At 44.0% G+C, this 19,014-nt stretch overlaps 1 protein-coding gene across 1 annotated transcript in view; it reads right to left on the reverse strand.

Moving 5' to 3' along the window:
- TRUB1 (TruB pseudouridine synthase family member 1) overlaps positions 1 to 17,776 on the reverse strand; it is a 46,563-nt gene extending 28,787 nt beyond the window's left edge. The window contains exons 1-3 of the mRNA XM_006134959.5: positions 17,384 to 17,776; positions 13,930 to 14,025; positions 7,615 to 7,670 (exon numbers count right to left, since the gene is read on the reverse strand). Coding sequence (XP_006135021.3) covers positions 7,615 to 7,670; positions 13,930 to 14,025; positions 17,384 to 17,537 — 306 coding nt within the window. The 5' untranslated portion in view covers positions 17,538 to 17,776. The remainder of the gene's footprint in view (positions 1 to 7,614; positions 7,671 to 13,929; positions 14,026 to 17,383) is intronic.
- Between the last annotated feature and the right edge of the window lie 1,238 nt (positions 17,777 to 19,014).

The raw sequence follows: 19,014 nt of genomic DNA on the forward strand, positions 1-19,014 counted from the left end.
TCTAGTTTGCATGAGTATTTGAATAGAATCCTGGCCACTTTGATAACTCATTTACATTTGTTTACAATAATTACTTCCATGCTGAAGGCATTTAATTCATTTAGGACAGTGCTATTTTTGATTAGGCAACAATAAAACCGTTGCAGACAAATTTATAAGCACACAATCATGAGAAAGGGCAGCGTCTCGACTTCACTGGAGTTAATGGGAGTTTTACCGCCGACCGCAGCGGGGTCAGACTTTCACTCAAGGTATGTCCATACTGCAATAGATACCTACACCCAGGCCTTTGCCAGCTAACTGGGGCTCGTGAAACTGTTTAATTGCAGAGCAGATGTTCAGGCGTGGGCTGCAGCTTGGTCTCTGGAACTCTGACAGGCGAGAGGGTCCCAGCGTCTGGACTGAAGCCTGAGCTCAAACATCTACACCGCAATTAAACTGTACCTGTGACCAGCGAGTCAGCTGGCATATGCCACTTGGGGGCGTCTAATTGCAGTGTTGATTGACCCTCACAGTGTTCTGCTTCGGCTGTACTGCCTTGTGTATTAATTTACTGCAACTGATAGCTGGCTAAATAAAATACCAGAAGGCAAGCAGGGGCTGCCTGTCTGGCACTACCACGGGGGAAAAGGCATTTGAATACACTAAAGAGTAAAGATGTGCACCATACAAAGACTCTTCTGAAAAGAAAGTCAGTCATTCAGTTTCTTACACTTGAGCAATATACATGGCATGCAGGCACTAGGCTGTTTCTGCAATAAAATGTAATGGATAAAAGGAAACTTTTTTTAAAAAAAAAAGCATAATTACTTGACAGAACTCACTGCCACAAGATGATAGCCAAGCACTTTGGAGTAAACAAAGAATGAGATATTCAAATGCATTACAGGAGACTCTCGCCATCCACAGTGGACACGTTCCTGACATCACCATGAAAGGTGAAATCTGCAAGTACTGGGGGCAGGAGGGAGGTGGAGCGAGTGCTCTGTTTCCCTGCAGCTTGCGGCTGCCATGGTAAGTGTGGAGCAAGGGAAGGGGAGGGGCAGGCCTGACCATTGCTGCCGCCCCGCAAAAGGTCCACCCCAAGCTGTGCCCTCCCAGGCCAGGGGATGGGGTGCAATGGGGGGGAGGGCAGTACGGTGGCAGGAAGGGGCGGGGCTTGGGTATAAGATCTGCAAATACACAAAATTTGTGAATAGCAATTCTGCGAATGGTGACGGTCTCTTGTATATCCATAATTACATATAAAAGATTAAAAACTAAGGGGTCTACATTTTCACACTGCCGGGCATAAAACAACCTGTTATAAAATTACTGATTAGGAAATGAGGCTCCCCGTGAGACATTTCCTTGTCGACTCTTATCTTTCTGTACAACACTGGGACTAAACTCTGCAGAAATAATACTGGACTAGATGGACTGTGGACCTAAGTGGATGCCTCATATGTAGTATGAAAACTTCTTACTACTGATCTGCAAGTTTAGTGCAGCGTTATTCTAGGGAGTCGGACCAGTTCCTACTGAAGAATCCTTTAGAAGAAAACTCCGTCTGTACGAGACTAAACATGGTGAAGCTGCACTTAAACACTGGGTAACTGAAATGCTGTCCCATTTCCCTGCCCCATTCAGGATCCTCAGGAGTTCAGCTTTCCAACTATAAAGGATCCATGCGGGTCCACATCAGGCTATTAACTCAACATTCTTCATCCTCCCCTTGATCCCTTTTTGTCTCTAGTCTTTGAGGTGATTTGGAGTTTGGGTTTTATATTATCCAGATGACATTTTGATAGGAAGCCCCTCTGCAGAGGCTGCAACCTTTGAGATCAAATGCTCAATTCACTTACTCTCCACTCAAACATTTGCAATCAATGCAGGAAAGTCAATTCTAATTCTCCACAAGTCGCCGGAGCTCCTGAGGCTTCAGATTAAAAAAAGAATAATGACTAGAGAGAGTCCATCCTCCAGAAAAGAAAAGCAAATTTTCAACATGGTAAGTTCTGTGTGTGGCCTGTGAGACACTTCGTTTACCGTTGTCCTTGCGCAGGGTTGCCAGAGTCTGCTAGTGTCCCTCTGCGTCATTTTTTTTCTTACTGGTATTACTAAAGTGACATGCATGTAAAGCAAATGCATCTGAAGTGAGGTGTGTGCTGATTGCACACAACCATGACTCAGAGCCATGAGCTCCCTCTGCATCCAATCAAAGAGTTATTAGAGTGAATACTGTTCACTTGCTCCCCCCCCACCAATTCTAAGTGCGCACGCACAGTTAACATAGCTACCCTAACCACCCTACCCCAGGAGACTGTCTCGGTTATGACAATCTCGTGTCTCACTGAGATGAAGGAGGGCCACTCGCACGACCCACTCGCTAGCCTAGGTTGCCCATCGCTGCTCTAGGGTCACTCTGGAGCACGTGATCCTGCTGAAAAGAAAGGGAGTGAACAGGAACTGTGTTGGGGGGAGGGAGGAAAAAAAAAAATCGCTGCTGCTGTGCCGCACCAGGAAGGGGTGAGGTTTGGGGGCCAGTAACAAACAGGTCCCACACCCCAGCCCGCTGGGAGTCTTGGGCTAGATTGCACAATCACTCCAGACGGGCGTGAGCCAGGTGGTTGAGATCCCTGGGCCAGAGATTTTTCTCCAAAGCAATGATACCCTCATGGCCACCTCATATCTCTCAGAGAAAGCACAGCCATTCACACACTAATTTATTCCAAGGGTTCTCAACCTTTTTCTTTCCGAGACCCCCAACATACTATAAATCCCCTGGCCCACTTCTACCACAGCTGTTTTTCTACACATCCAGTAGAATAAAAGCCAGGACTGGTGCTAGGGGTACCAAGCAGGCCAATCGCCCAGGGCCCCACCACAGGGAGCCCTGAGAAACTCAGCTGCTCAGGCTTCAGTTTTCAGCACTGGGCCCTAGGGAATCTAACACCGGCCCTACTCTCTGGTTTATTTTGGGGGAGAAAAATCAGAGGAGCTGAGGTATACCAATGCCGGGGCCTCTTGAACGGCAAGGAAACGAGTGCAATATATAATTGGATGATTCCTGCAAGTGATCTGCACCCAGACTCAGCAGGGGAAGGCAAAAGCCTCCAAGGTGACTGCCAATCTGACTTGGGGGAAAATGCTCGAGCATATAAGCAAGTGCCAGTCAGTCACATGCCTAAGAAAGAGAATGCTTAGCACCGGCTCCGAGCCCTGGACTACCTTTACCGGTGCCTCATCTCAGCCTACGGCTTTCTAGGACGCATCAGAAAAAAAGCGACCTTTAAAAAAAAAATTTTTTTTTTTTTTAAATAAACACCACAATACATTGGGGACAAGGAGTATCGGAAATGATTCCTGATCTCTCGCTGGTGGCCAGGTAAAGCACTGAAGCATGAGTTTTTAGGAACGCAAGACAAACTGGAAGCGAACCCCAGCACTGCTGTTCCTTATTATCACAGGCAACCTCATCACACAAATCTCACTCATGTATTTGCCCAGCTATACAGAGAGAAAGTTTCTTCTGGCCCCACAACCATTATTTGGAGGCTGTTCCAGAGCCTTACTCCTCTTACAGGGAGAAACCTTCTTTCAATTTGCATGGTCTGTTAACTCAAATAGTTCTTCCCCTCTTGGTGTTTATCCCCTCCCCATTCACCAATGCATTTATAGAGAGCAATCATATTCTCTCCCAGCCTCCTTCTGCTAGGCTAAACAAGCCAACACTAGGCTAAACAAGCCAACATCTTTTTCGATCTTCTCCTAAGATAAAACAAAGGACAGAACTATGTAGCACTTTAAAGAGTAACAATATGGTTTATTAGTCTTTGAAGTGCTACACAGGTCTGTCTTTTGTTTTAGCTAGACCAGACTAACCCGGCTGCATCTCTATCACTATTCTCCTAAGACAGGCCCTTTATATCCAAGGAGCTATTCTGTCTCACTGGTTCCACTTCGCATTCATCTTTCTTGAACGTGGGAGACCAGAGCTGTACACAGTATTCCAGATGGGATGTTACCAGTGCCTTCCACAAGGGCATTAATAACTTTCTATCTCTACTGGAAATGCCTCACCTAAGATAGCTTAGAATCACATATGCCTTTTTCACAGCTGAATTGCACCGGTGACTCAGACACCTTGTGATCAACCCATGCACTCTTCGAAACGACAAACCACCAACTTTCAGCAGAAATTCTGACTGTTTGATCCGTGGACCTTACATTTTGTACTGCTGAATTTCATCCCATTTCTGTCACTCCAGTCTTCAAAGTCATCCAGATCATTAGCCCCTCCTACTTTTGGTGACAAGTTCATGAATAAAAATAGTGAATAAGATTGACACCAAACTTAATATTTAAGTAACCTCTCTACAGTCCAATAGTTCACCTTTCAGCATAACCCACTGCCTTCTTTCTTTAGCCAGTTCTTTATTCACCTTACAGTGTTTGTATTAATCCCATATTCTTAATTGATGTAATAATTTCCCATGTAGTACCATGCCAAAATACTTTAACAACTCCACATACACTTATCTAGGGCATCTAGTGTATTTCCCTTAGCAAAAATCAGTTAATGTCTCAAAGAAGGAAGCCAGGAAAGTCTATCATGATCTACCTTTGGCAAAACCATGTTGCATTCTATCCCCTTTACCTCCCTGAATTTAATAATCTTTTCCTTCACAATTGGTTCTAAAGCATACTATTGAGGGAAGACTAACAGGTCTGCAATTGCATGGATCATTTTTTCCCTTTCTGAAATATAATTACGTTAGCTATACTCCAGCCATATGCCATTAGTCCCGACTACATAAGATAAATTTAAAATCCTTGTGATTGGGCTAACAATCTCACATGCCCGTTCTTTCACCATTCTGGGATGGAAAATATCAGGTCCTCCTCATCTGAGCACATTAAGATCTTTGCATATTTCTTCCACCTCAACTGTGATGATTTCCCTTTCTACACACTCACTTCTATCAACCATCCTACCTTCATATCCATGTTTCTTGTCACCATTCTTACTGAAAACAAAGGTACAGGATTAATTTGGTGTTTGGGCTATACCTCTTTAACCTCCTTCCTATTCATACTGCACAGCGCCAAAGGCTCATCCTTCCTTTTCTTTTTAAGCCTATAAATCCCAAGCCTCTTCCATGTTTAAGTTGTTGAGTGCCTCAATCCAAGACCAGAGGGGTAGCCGTGTTAATCTGAATCTGCAAAAGCGATAAATGCTTTTGACATGCAGATGATGAAGTGGGTCTTTGCCCACGAAAGTTTATGCTCCAATACTTCGGTTAGTCTATAAGGTGCCACAGGACTCCTCACTGCTCAATCCAAGATGGCGTTTTCAACTAATTCCCTTAACCTCCCAAAGTGTTCCCTTTTGAAATCAAAATCCATAGCTGATTGCTTGGCTTTGATTATCCTTTCATCTCATTTCAACTAAATAAACTCATGATCACTGGATCCAAAGTTATTTCCTACAACTTTTCTATGATGTTCTAATGACTTACCAAAGCAATATCTAAAACTGCATTTGCAATTGAGTGCATGGGACTTTGGATCAGGCCCTACTGAATTATAAATGATTAGGATTGGAAGAGACCTTAGGAGGTCATTTAGTTCAACCTCCTGCTCAAAACATGACCATCTCCAAATAAATCAAAGCATACGGCCACAAATGTTCTTCTATTTCTTCTTCATAAATCTGGGTGAATATCAGTCAGAGTCTAGTTCATATCATCATAACAGCATCTAGAAATAGTTTACTGGTCATGTATCAGAGGTGAAAAAAGGAAGAAAAATAGTCAGCATGAAATGCATTAGAGGAGCTGTCAATTGACTTTAAAGTCAATAATTTTAATGTCATTATTGATTTTCCCAAAGTAACAAAATCCGGAGAGCACTTGACTGCTGAATTGATTTCTTCATTGCCTATTCTTGCCCATTTTCAAAAATACTTTCTAAAACAACAGGACTGGACATTTTCAGCTTTCAAGATAGTGTGCAAAACCCCTGACACCCAGAGCCAGAACCAACCCTTCTGGATTAACTAAAGCAGGTCCATTTGTCCACTTACCCAAAATCTATGACCTGGAAATGTAAACACACAAGTCAAGATTTTGATGCCACCAGCCAGCAAGTACAACCAGAGGGGAATCAAGAACCCATCTATTAACTATGCAGAACAAGAGCTCTCCAAATCCACTTGTTGTCACGTGTGTTTTGCAAACTGGTGCCACAATCCTGCAATCACTTATGCACAGAATTCACTTGTGTGAGTAGCCCCATGGACTATAAAGGAATTCCTCACATGACTAACATTACCTAGGCAAATAACTGTTCGCAGGATCAGTTCTTAGGTTGGTAATATATGATGCTTTTCTCTTTTGTAAGACTGTATACCCTATTGGCTAAGTTTACTAACTTTATTACTATACATATTATGATAACTCTTAACATCCCCATTCAGGAGCCTGCTGAGGCTGTACAAACTCCACAAAAATAGACCGTCCTGCTCTGAAGGGTTTACAATATAAATGTGTGTATGTTTCCCTGATCAAAGACACTTTACCACTGGTGTCTAGCAGAATATAATTTCCCAAGGGCCCAGTGTATTTTGAATAGGAAAACCTGACTAGAAGGTTGTTTATTTGCATAGTAGGCTTGTTTGATTATCAGTCTTAGAAACTGTCTACGCACTACTTCTCACGCTAAATTCAACATAAAGGAGTGACTTCTCCCCCATGGAATTAACCCAGAACACCAGTGACTACTTCTTTTCCAACTACTTCCTCTTGACACCTACAAAAAAAAAAAAAATCAACCAACTCACGATAAACCCATAGGAAACCACGATTTGTATTTCTTAAACAAGATTATTTGGAAACATCAGGAACCACACATACAGAATCACATGAATACATAAAATTACTTGCATCACTTTCATCCTCCTCTCCTATTTTTGGTCACATTTGCTTGGTGCATTGTGTGTCAAATTAGACTACAAGTGTCATTACAGCATCTATAAATTCTTGCTAGGCCTATATCTGCTTGCAAAATGTAGTCGCAGCAAGCCATTACAGCAATTCTAATGACAAAGATTTAAAATAATGATGAAGATTTAGTAGTTATCAGCAGCCTGTAGCAACACATCTTTTAAGACCGCATGGCATTTCTTTAAAAAAAAAAAAGGCACGTAGATATGAAGAACCGATATAATTTCACAACAGCTTGTGACAGAAGAATCATAGCATTATTCTTTTATATATATTTGAAGAAAAGGATACACAGGAAGGGATTTTAATGCTTTGATTTCAAAACAGAAAGTTACAACGTTTAAAGGACATCATTCATGATTGTGTTTCTACATCTTGTATTTTAAATCTACAGAGAACTGAACATTGAAAAAGTCTGCCCCGATCATCAATCAGTAAGCTCTCTGTGATAACGTTAGAGGGACGGGTTGTTTCCAACAGATGGTTTGGCATGCTTGTAATAGAAACACTTTAGGTCCTTGAAGGAATGGAGCCATTCTGAATCTTTGCTTAATGCCACGTTTTAGTTGCCTGTATTACAGTTCACCTCGACATTGAAAAAATACTAAGACCAATAATTTAGCCATACCTTGGAACCTGCCAAAACGTTGCTCAGCATTTTAGTTCCTTTTCCAATACCGACCACTGCAGACAGAAAGAGAAATATTACAGCATTCTATTCCAATAACGAGATTCACAATCTCCCTTTACTCACGATCATTCAACTCATAGCTATATATCACCCAAGTCAAAAACACCACACTTCCTGCACTACTAGCATATAAATGGCCTCAATTATCATGATCAGCTGAATGAGTCTTTTTAGAGGAGGATACCAAAAGATAAAGATATTGCCTAAGAGAAAATACCTCTCCGGAGCTGAGAAAAGGATAAGAAGCAAATGAAAGATAAGCTTTGCCTACTGTTAAAATGCTCTAATTCTACCCTATGATTGGATAGAAATTATTTATTTTGCAGTACTTTTAGTCATGGTAAAGAAAGACATCGGAGGAACCAGAGCTCAGAGTCTGGGCTGATAAAGTCTTTGGCCAGGTTCATTATTAGTGAGCTAAAGTCATCACTGCTAACTAATGGACCATTTAGAGGTTATTAGCAGCCTAGGTAACACACCTAAGGTAGTGGCAAATACCATAATGAAATTAACCTTGGTCCTATCCATGCCAAGCAAGACAGTAAAATAATCAAGAGGTCCCTGAGTCCCTTGATAGGATCATTTATGAATCAAACAGACAGGCTCATGTGTTTGCGTGCTCCATTGGCTTTTTCAATTTTAAAGCTACATTTTTGACATGTCAAAGTGATTAATAATCAGATTTTCATCAAAAAGAAAATAGGCAATAAAATATCTTTACGGTGTTAGAATTTACGTTAAGACTAGCTACAGTATTGTGTTCTTTACTAACTTAATCCACTGGTTTTCTGCATGTGTTCAGAAGTAGTAGTACAACAGGAAGAAGGAAACAAGATAAACTAGGTACATTATAACCACACGGTTGTAAAACTGTCATCATCACACAAAGAGTACATGGTAGGATTCTTCAATGCTCTCATGTAGGGGATGTACCTCAATATTGATGTGAAAATGTTTAACAACAAAATTATTATAATTCACTTGTAATCTGTTTGGGTAATATAAGCTTGCCTTTATTCAGTTTAGGACATACAATATCTGACTAACGTTATAAGAACATGCTCAAGCTTTTTGTTCCTAATTGAATGTAATCAAATGTTAAAGCTAATTAAGGGAATCCATAGCAAATCTGTGTTTTCCATTGACAGGCACCAAAAGGCAACCAGTGACAGGCACCAAAAGGATCAATGACGGGGACACCTCCTTAGCCATGAAACCAATTCTTTTACCTCCAAGTGTTTACACGTGCTCTGGAATGCAACTTTAAAACTTCTGCTTTGCTTTAACAGCCTATATTTTCTTTTATATACACCTTTCAAAATAGTATAAAAATGTTAATTATTGTAATTTTGGCCTTGTACAGGCTTTCTGATAAAAGTTAATTACAAGCTGTAAATGTAGAAACCATGTGGACAAAAGACAAACAATAAGGGTACGTCTAGACTACATGCCTCTGTCGCCAGAGGCATGTAGATTAGGCTACCAGACATAGGAAAATGAAGCGGTGATTTAAATAATCATTTAAATTTACATGGCTGCTGCGCTGAGCCGACAAACAGCTGATCAGCTGTTTGTCGGCTCAACGCGATAGTCTGGACGCGCGGGTGGCGACATCAAAGGTATTTGTCGACCACCCAGGTAAACCTCATCCCAGGAGGCATACCTGGGTGGTCGACAAATACCTTTGATGTCGCCACCCGCGCGTCCAGACTATCGCGCTGAGCCGACAAACAGCTGATCAGCTGTTTGTCGGCTCAGCGCGGTAGCCATGTAAATTTAAATGAAGCGGCGATTATTTAAATCGCCGCTTCATTTTCCTATGTCTGGTAGCCTAATCTACATGCCTCTGGCGACAGAGGCATGTAGTCTAGACATACCCTAAGAGGGTCTCTAAAGAACAGAATACTTCTACTTGTACAAGACACTAATTTGGTAAAGACATGGTCTTTATCTAAAGAAAGCCAAATTTCTTAAAATACTTTGGTTTTAGAAAGAAATCTGCTTGTATAGTCAGGATATTCCAGAGAGCGAGGTTTAGGGTACACTGCATTATCAGAACTAGAAACTAAGTAATAAAATGGGGCCTTCTTCATCCTTTGCAAAAGAAAAAAAAAGAATTCAACAATTGTCCTTATTGAAAGGATTTCTTCTGTAATTGCTCTAAAGTCTTCAAATGGTCAAAAAAGAATGTTTGTAGTTGGACAATGTTTTATAGACAATGTTAGTTACTTCTAACTCATGTGCCCTCTTGAAGGTGAAAACCTTTGTTGTCCTTTAAATGCGTTAGCTTCCTTTTGAGATATGTAGCTGCAAATGCTTCAAAACCGCTATTATGTGAATAGTGAATGTTTTATGTGAAAATGGAATCACATAACCTTGCTACAACAGACTATTCATATAAGAAACCATCTGAGAATAAAATCATTCATATTAATTGGAAAATTAATTAGCAAGCTGGCAGCATTAACTCCTTACCAAACTCAGGAAAGCAAGAAAAACCTCTGTATAAAGTGAAAAGGAAGAAGATAATCTGTCTGCATAGCCATTTCCATCCGAATCATTTAGGTTTCAAAAGATTTCTAAGAACTTAAACACTTTTATGTACAAAATAGGAGGGTTTGGACTCAGCTCCAGAGTATCCAAGCACCTTATTAGAACTGGAGAGTACTGGAGGATTAATGGCTCAGTAGTTCAAAGGGAAAAACCTGGAAAACTGTAATGTAGAAGGGTACAAACACTGAGGAGGGAAATTATTTAGAGGGGTACAAGAAGGTAAAACGAGTAAGATTAGGAAACAGACTGGGAAATTTTAAGGTAGATATCATGAAATTCTCCATGACAGGGAGAATCAGCCTGGGAGAGAAGTCTCTCAGGGTATGCCTACAGTATATTAACACAGCCACAGCATCAAGTCACAAAGCCTGGGTTAGCTAGCTCGGACTGTGGAACTAAAACCAACTGTAGATATTTGAGCACAGGTTGAAGCTTGAGTGTGGAGACCCACCTCCTCAAGGGATCCCAAAGCCCTAATGACTACCCTGCAATTTTATAGCCCCACAGTCTGAGCCCCGTGAGCCCACGTCAGCTGACCGAGGGCCAGCTGTGGCCATACTGCAGGTCTTTTATTGCCAATGTAGATACACTTTCAGAACACAGGGACCATAACCCCTCAGAATATTTAGAACCAGACTGGACAAAATGCTGTTTGCATGTTCCATACAGAACCATCCCACAGTGGCGGGGAGACGGTCTCAATCACTCGATAGCACTTTCCCATCTCCGTTCATTTTAATGCCATAATACATTGCAGGGGAGGGAGACGATAACATACTATGGGGGTATGTCTAGGCTGCAAAGAAGAAAAAAATACAACTGCAATCCTCAAACCCTGGGTCAACTGACTCGGGTTAGCACTAGAGAACTGAAAATAGCCATCTAGATGTTCGGGCACGGACCTATCACCTCTGTTTCAAGCCCAAGTTTCTATGCTGCTATTTTTAGCCGGGTAGCATGAGTCCCTTGCATCTAAGTAAGCTGACCCAGGCTCTCTGACTTGATGCCACAGGCTTGCTTTCTGAAGCCTTTAACTTCTAGGTCACCGATTCAAACACAACTTTGGTAAATTTAACTAGCAGTTAACCAGTTAAACAAAATGTTTAACCAGTTAACTTTTTCAGTTAGTTTTTACATCTCTACCTGCTGCTCACACTTTGAACCTATTTCATGGATAACTACCAAACACCATCCATTACCCCACTGGATGGATCTTATCTCAGAAGTCCCGTGATCGAGCCCCCAGCCCTGCCGGGCCGCAGGAGCATTTCCAGCCCCACCACAGCCTCGGAGATCCATCCAGCCGAACTGATTAACCAGTTACCAGGTAAGCAGCCTGATGTGCCACCTGCTCACTGGGTAATCTGTTAACCTTTTCATTTTATTTTCCAAAAAACAAAATTTAATTGTGTTAAGGACCCAAGCAATGCCAGGTACATTTTCTAGTATATAAATAAAAGAAAAGCATTTAATGAAGTAGAAGGTCTGATATCAAGCAGCAAGAAAGGAAGAAAAAACATAGGTCTTGAAAGTTGAGGCCACAGATCAAGAGAAAAGGTTCAGTAGCCTAAGTCTGCTTGTGATGCTGGTTTGTAAGTGGAAGAAATCTTCCCCCACCACCATCAATACGCAGGAGACACCAGACAACATTTAACTAAAGTGACAGGCAGTCCCCAGGTTACGTACAAGATAGGGACTGTAGGTTTGTTCTTAAGTTGAATTTGTATGTAAGTCGGAACTGGTACATATTGTAGGGGAAACTCTAGGCAAACATTTCGCCAGAGCTCAGTTTTATTCTCCCACGCCTCACTTCCCTCAGTCCTTTATTCTCAAGCTGAGGTGTCTGCTGAGAAAAGCCGTTCCGCGTCTCCCTGGTCTGCTGGCGGGGGGGGGGGGGCGGGTGCTAGCTTAGTGTCTCCCTGGTCTGCTGGGGGGAAGCAGCTAGTGCGGGGTTGCCTCACCCCGTTTGTAAGTAGGGATCCGATGTAAGTCGGATCCATGTAACCCGGGGACTGCCTGTATTTCTTCTCCTCCCCCAACTATTTCTTCTCAGTTAGAAATTTGAAAGCATTCACCTCCACCCACCTGCCAATTTTGTCCTTTTCTATTTGGCTTGCATTGATTTTTCTCTGTGACTAGAACAAAACATCCTTTGCCCTTGTGCAGCATCGATTGGAAACATATTAAGGTGATGCACTTTTCCATCTGCACCAAACACATGTGAAGCTTGGATACCTTCTGTCAGGCCACTAGTGCAAACTCAGGAGCCCATTGGTTGCCAGAAGACAGTAAAAGAAGCATTTAAAAAAGCCTCGATTTTTTTTGTTTTCTTTTCTGTACTAATGCTGATGACTTCCCACAACAATAAATAATGTGCTCAATGGGAACATCGCAACAAGAGAACACAACTTCCACTTCAGAATCAGAGGAAATATCATTCATCAAATGGCAACTGAGTCAGAAAATCCAAACTAAAGTTTACTTCTAGTCTATGGAAATTACATTTTACAATGCATATAGGCCGGAGGAGAGAGAAAATTGCCAACATATTGGCAATTTATTTGATTGCACATAATGGGCCAAATACCCACTCAGCTGTGTGTATCATTTCAATAGGTTTGCCTACATGCAACTGAAACATCTCTGTTTCCCTGAAATGCAATTCTACTTTGAGAAGTGACTATGTCAAAACTCCATGGATCTGATCCCTATGTATATTCATAGTCACAACTGTTACATTTAATTATAAAACAGAAATTTTACTGTTTTATTCCTTTCAGCCCTGCAGATCAACACAGGTAAGCTGATGGAAGCTGCAGATTCTGCTCTATGCTGTTCTTCAACAGAATTATTGGTCATTATGTGCAAATTGGGAATAATCCATCTGGACTCTCTGACCCAAAGCTGAGTTTACACAGGTGGGAATTATTCTACACAGGTGGGAATTATTCCATTACCAATAAAGGGAACACACTTGATAAAGAAATCACTCCAAGATAGTAAACACAGAATCCTCACTGAAGCCTTTATCATTAGAGGTGTTATTTTTCACTTCCTATCCTGAACTGTTGTGTTGTTGCACTCCATAGCTGAACTAAATCCTACACATCTCTAGTTTCTAAAGCACTTTGGGATCCTTTGTGATAAAGACATGGTAGAAATATAAAGCATTATCATAACAAATACTACAGAAAACTATGGCAACTACAAAACACAAGCTTGGCCATGCAAAAGTACAGGCTGAAACTCTTAACTAGTACTCTCTGGTCTGGAAACATCCGTGGTCTGACCCACTGGAGGGTTAGCGCACGTGAGCCTTGCAAGTTGGCAGGACAGCAGGGCTTCCCAGCAGGGCAGCGGGAGACCCATGCGCAGCAGCGGGGCTTCCCAGCAAGGCTTCAGAAGCCCTATGTGTGGCAGAGGGAGCCTGGCGCAGAGGCTACAGGATTGCCCGGAGCAGCAGCAGGAGCCAGGTTCTGCAGCGGAACCAGGTGCGCAGAGGAAGTGGGGCTGCACAGTGCCACATTGAGAGCCCGATGCACGAAGACAGTGGGGCTGCCCGGTAGTGCAGCAGAGCCTGACGGGACAGCAGGGCCAGCAAGAGGGGGAGAGCCAGCTGGGAAGGCAACAGTCTGGAGGAGGACCAAGGGACCAGAAAAGACCACCACGGTCAATAAAAACAACAACAAAGACAATTACCCAGAACTCCTGTTGCTGCGCTATCTAGCGTGCCACCATGTCCAATCTTCAAAATCTGTTTTTTTCTTTTTCTTGCATCCTTTTGTATACCAACTTCTGCAAAAATAAATTGACACGATGGATTACAGAGCAATCTCAGAACAAAGCAACATGCAACAATCTGTTACAGGCAGTCCCCGAGTTACGCGAATCCGACTTATGTAGCTTCCCGTAGTCAGCCGGCGTCCAGATTCAGCCACGGTTGAAACTCATCAGTTTCAGCAGCGGCTGACGCCAGTTCCGACTTACATACAGATTCAACTTAAGAACAAACCTACAGTCCCTATCTTGTACGTAACCCGGGGACTGCCTGTATTTATGTTGAAGTGTATCAAAAAAGACAAAACAAATTCAATGGAAATCATTTTTCTCCATGTTCTAATTAAATCAGGAATACACACACACATACACACACACACTTACTTTAATGGCTCCAAAACTGACTATCTCATGCACCATTATAAACAGAAGCGTTAAAGGAATGTACAAGAAACACCAGAGTGGGCAGGTTACCCGATTTGCTTCATTAATGAAATGTATAACACCATCACCAGTTGAATACATTCACAGAAAGCAGTGCACACGCGCACACTAAGTGCCTTTGCTTTATTTGATGGCATGTAACAGGTCAAATTACTGCTCAGCTACATCCTTGGTTTCAATAGGGATGCCTACATGCAACCAAGTGGAACGTGCTCTTTGTTACCCTATCTGCTGATATGGCATACAAAGGGTTCTCAAACTTCCTCGCACCACAACCCACTTCTGTTCATAAAAATTACTATACAACTCCAGGAGAGGGGACTGAAGCCTGTGCCTGCCCAAGCCCCGCAACCCTGGGGGGGGGGGGGGGGGGGACCCCAGCAAACTCATTAAAATGGAACCCACAGTTTGAGAATCGTTGGCATACAACAAACAGTGTCATGTGAAGAAAGGTAACTGGTCTGTTACAATCCCTCTAGGAATTCCACAGCCCCGAAAAAAAAGCATTCCCTAGACTCTCCGAGACAAAATAAGCTTGAAAGCTAGTCAAATTAATATGCAACTGAAAGTGCCCTTTCTAATTTCTATAACTTTATAGCCACTTTCTTATATTTCAAGTGGTTCTCTCTCAACCGTTACAGGAGAAACCCATACAAGCAGCAGGAAGAACTTTGAAACTAGCTGTCAACAAAGTGGTATCACTCTAAGTATGTTACACAGACATTAACTCAGCACTGAGGGCCTACACCCCTATGGCTGAATAGATACCTACTGGTATCCATACGGCACAGGGATCCTGCAGTTTTCCATGCAGGATTGGGGCCTTATATTGAAGGAGACAATCAGGATCAGTGTTCCATCATGCTATTTGCTGTAGACAGGATAGCATGCACAGTCCTTCCCCCCCCCCCCCCGAAAAGATTACATTTTTAAACCCCAACATTGGGGAGGTAGAGAAGTAAGTGGCATGGAGACCAACTGAAGTCAGTGGGGATCAGTTCTGTAGTGTTGCAACCCAGTGATTCACAATCCTTAAATAATGTTTCTCTTAGACAGACGCATGGGCCTCTAGATGGAACTGAAATCACAGGCAGTCCCCGAGTTACGCGGATCCGACTTATGTCGGATCTTCAGTTATGAACGGGGCTTTTCTTGCCCCAGAGGACGCGAGTGGCAGGACGCCCAGATGCGCCGCGGTCCCGCCGCCCGCGTCCTCCGGGGCAAGAAAAGCTGCTCCACGTCTCCCTGCTCTGCTAGGGGGCGGCAGGGGCCCAGCAGACCAGGGAGATGCAGAGCAAAGCCGCAGAAGAAGCCGGCAGCGGGACAGCCCAGATGCCCCGCGGCTGTCCCGCTGCCTGTGTCCTCCGAGGCTTTGCTCCCGGTCTCCCTGGTCTGCTAGGGGGAGCACCCCCAGCAGACCAGGGGGACGTGGAGCAAAGCCGTGGAGGATGCGGGCGGGACCGCAGCGCGTCTCGGCAGTCCCGCCACCCACGTCTCTCTGGTCTGCTGGGGGTGCTCCTCCCACCCCAGCAGACCAGGCTTTTCTCACCGATGATGCCTGGGGTAGAGCAGCTGGGGCACTGCCGGGTTGGTCCCGCAGCGCCGCTCCTCGGCACTACTGGACCAACCCGGCAGCACCCCAGCTGCTCTGCCTCAGGCGTCCCCAAGTCAGCCGCTGCTGAAACTGACCAGCGGCTGACTACAGGAAGCCCGAGGCAGAGCCCGAGGCTGCTGTGGTGCTGCCGGGTTGGTCCCCGCAGCGCTGAGGTGCAGTGCTGCAGGGCCCCAACTGCTCTGTCCCAGGTGTCCAGATTCAGCTGCTGTTGAAACTGATCAGCGGCTGATTCCAGGAAGCCCAGGGCAGAGCAACTCTGCCTCGGGCTTTCTGTAGTCAGCCGCTGGTCAGTTTCAGCAGCGGCTGAATCTGGACGCCAGTTCCGACTTACATACAAATTCAACTTAAGAACAAACCTACAGTCCCTATCTTGTACGTAACCCGGGGACTGCCTGTATTTCAGAGACATTTGGTGGAGGCATAAGCATCCAGTACTATTAACTGCTCTGCAAAATCGGGACCTGCACGAGTAAATTACCTGAAAAAATTAGGAGAAAAATATTTTTTCTGGCATATTCTTTCTAGGAGAGATAACAGTGATTTGAACTTTGAAAAGGAAGAAGTAATACTTTTCTAAGAGTTGTGGTTCAGATATTGTCTGTATTTGCTGGGTTACTAAATCACTCCTCTTGTAATGCAGGTTCACAAAAAGGAGGCCCAAATTCACACCAAAAGCTTGAGGAAGCTTAACTAATTGTGAACACAAATTAGTGAAATCAGACATCTGAGTGAAAACTGCACCTTCATTTTGGATTTAATTTTAGGCCAGGTTTTACAGTGTTTTTCTCCTGTGACTAAGGATTTTTGTCTATGTTTTGTAACAGACTTTTACAAACCTCTAACCAAAGTCACCTTCATTTAGACTTTTCCAGCTTTGCAGCCCTGGGAAATCTGGATTGCTAAACGGGCTGTTAACTTCCATGTGCACAGCAGGCATCCGAATTTACATGTTCTGTTGACTCAGGAGTATCCCCATACGCAGAAAGGATGGGCACAAATTAGGAGTGGGTTCACTCCAATTAGGGCATAGGAACAGGTGAAGGTGCCAATCACACCGTGAAACTCACGCTGGCTGAAATTCGCAAAGACAAAACCCTTACTTGGGATGACCAAAACAGCACGTCTACACGGGAAAAGGGTCCCCAGCCACTTGCAGAAGGGTGACTGCTGCGCCAGCCATGCGATTTGCAGCGAGGGAGGGCCGCTCACAACCCAAGGACGTGCAGACGGATACTCCTGCCATTTCTAAGACGAGCACGACGTCCCCAGGGTATCATCCAGACAGGCCTCTCCCCCCCAGCCCCTTCCCCGCAGTACCTGCCAGCAGCTTCTCCTTCAGCTGGTTGAGCACGTGGGCCGACGTGGGCCCTTTGGGCTTGTACAAGGCGAACAGCCCGCTGAGCGAGAAGAGTTTAGCGGCTGCGCTGTGGGCCACAGGCTGCCCCATCTCCCCCTGCACCTTCTCGGCCATGCTCCGGCTTTCCGCGGCGCTTCCCTGCCGCCCACGTGGAGCGCCTCTCTCCGCCCCGGGCCGCTGCAGAGCGCGCCGGGAGATGTAGTGTTCGCCAGGGCGGGGAGAGCGTGCCCGGGCTGAGCAGCTTTTCAGAGACACGGGGGGGAGAGGCACAGGATGGCAACCGCGCTGCGGTGGTAGGGGCGCCTGGGAGGGCTTGATGCTCCGTGGAGGGCAGGAGACGTGCGGTCGTCGCCTTCCCCTCTGCTCGGGATGCGATGCGCTGTCGCACAGGGGGCTCCGTTTTTACTTGTTCTTCCGCCACAGTTGCCAAAAATAGTGATAGAAATGTAGCCCTGTTAGTCTGGTGTAGCTGCAGCAAAATGCAGGACAGTGTAGCACTTGAAAGACTCACAAGATGGTTTATTAGATGAAGAGCTTTGGAAAGCTCATCATCTAATAAACCATCTTGTGAGTCTTTCAAGTGCTACATAGTCCTGCATTTTGCTTCAGTTGCCAAAATGTGTGTCTTGAGCGTCAGCGAGGACACAGAAGGAGTAGCCGCCCTCTTAAACTGAAACCTCTTAGTAGCTGAAACAAAAAACAGGACTGTGTAGCACTTTAAAGACTCACAAGATGGTTTAATAGGTGATGAGCTTTCGTGGGCCAGACCCACTTCCTCAGATCAAATAATGGAAGAAAATTGTCACAACCATATATACTAAAGGATACAATTTAAAAAAATGAACACATGAAAAGGACAAATCAAATTTCAGAACAGAAGGGGGATGGAGGGGGGAAAGAGGGGAGGCAAATGTCTGTGAGCTAATGATATTAGAGGTGATAATTGGGGAAGCTATCTTTGTAATGGGTAAGATAATTAGCGCCTTTATTCAAATTTGACTGTAAAGTGTCGAATTTAAGCATGAATGACAGTTCAGAGGATTCTCTTTGAAGTGAAGTCTGAAAAAGGTCTTTGAAGCAGGTTATCACTCTTAGCAGCTGGGCACTTACAGAATCATAGCATCCTTAGACCTGCAAGGGACCTCAGAGGTTGTCAAGTCCAGTCCCCTGCCCTGCAAAAGGGCCAAGCACAGGGATCATCCCTAAGTTTATCTGCCCTACTCTAACATCACTCCCGTGATGAAGATTCCATACCCTCCCTGGGCAATTTATTCCAGCATCCAACCCCCCTGACAAGAAGTTTTTCCTACTCCCCAAAGTAAACTGCCCTTGCTGCAATTTAAGCCTATTGCTTCTTATCTTATCATCAGAAGCCAAAGAGAACAATTTGTCTCCCTCCTTCTTGTAACACCCTTTTAGTTACTTGAAAACTATTATCATGTGCCCTCTCTGTCTTCTCTTTCCCAAACTAAATCCAATTTTTTCAGTCTGCTCTCAGAGGTCATATTTTCTAGACCTTTAATTGTTTTTGTTGCTTTTCTCTGGACCCTCTCCAATTTTACCACCTTTCTTGAAATGTGGTGCATAGAAG

The sequence above is a fragment of the Pelodiscus sinensis genome, chromosome 8 (genome assembly GCF_052426305.1).
Source record: "Pelodiscus sinensis isolate ZL-2025 chromosome 8, ASM5242630v1, whole genome shotgun sequence".
Taxonomy (NCBI): domain Eukaryota; kingdom Metazoa; phylum Chordata; order Testudines; family Trionychidae; genus Pelodiscus; species Pelodiscus sinensis.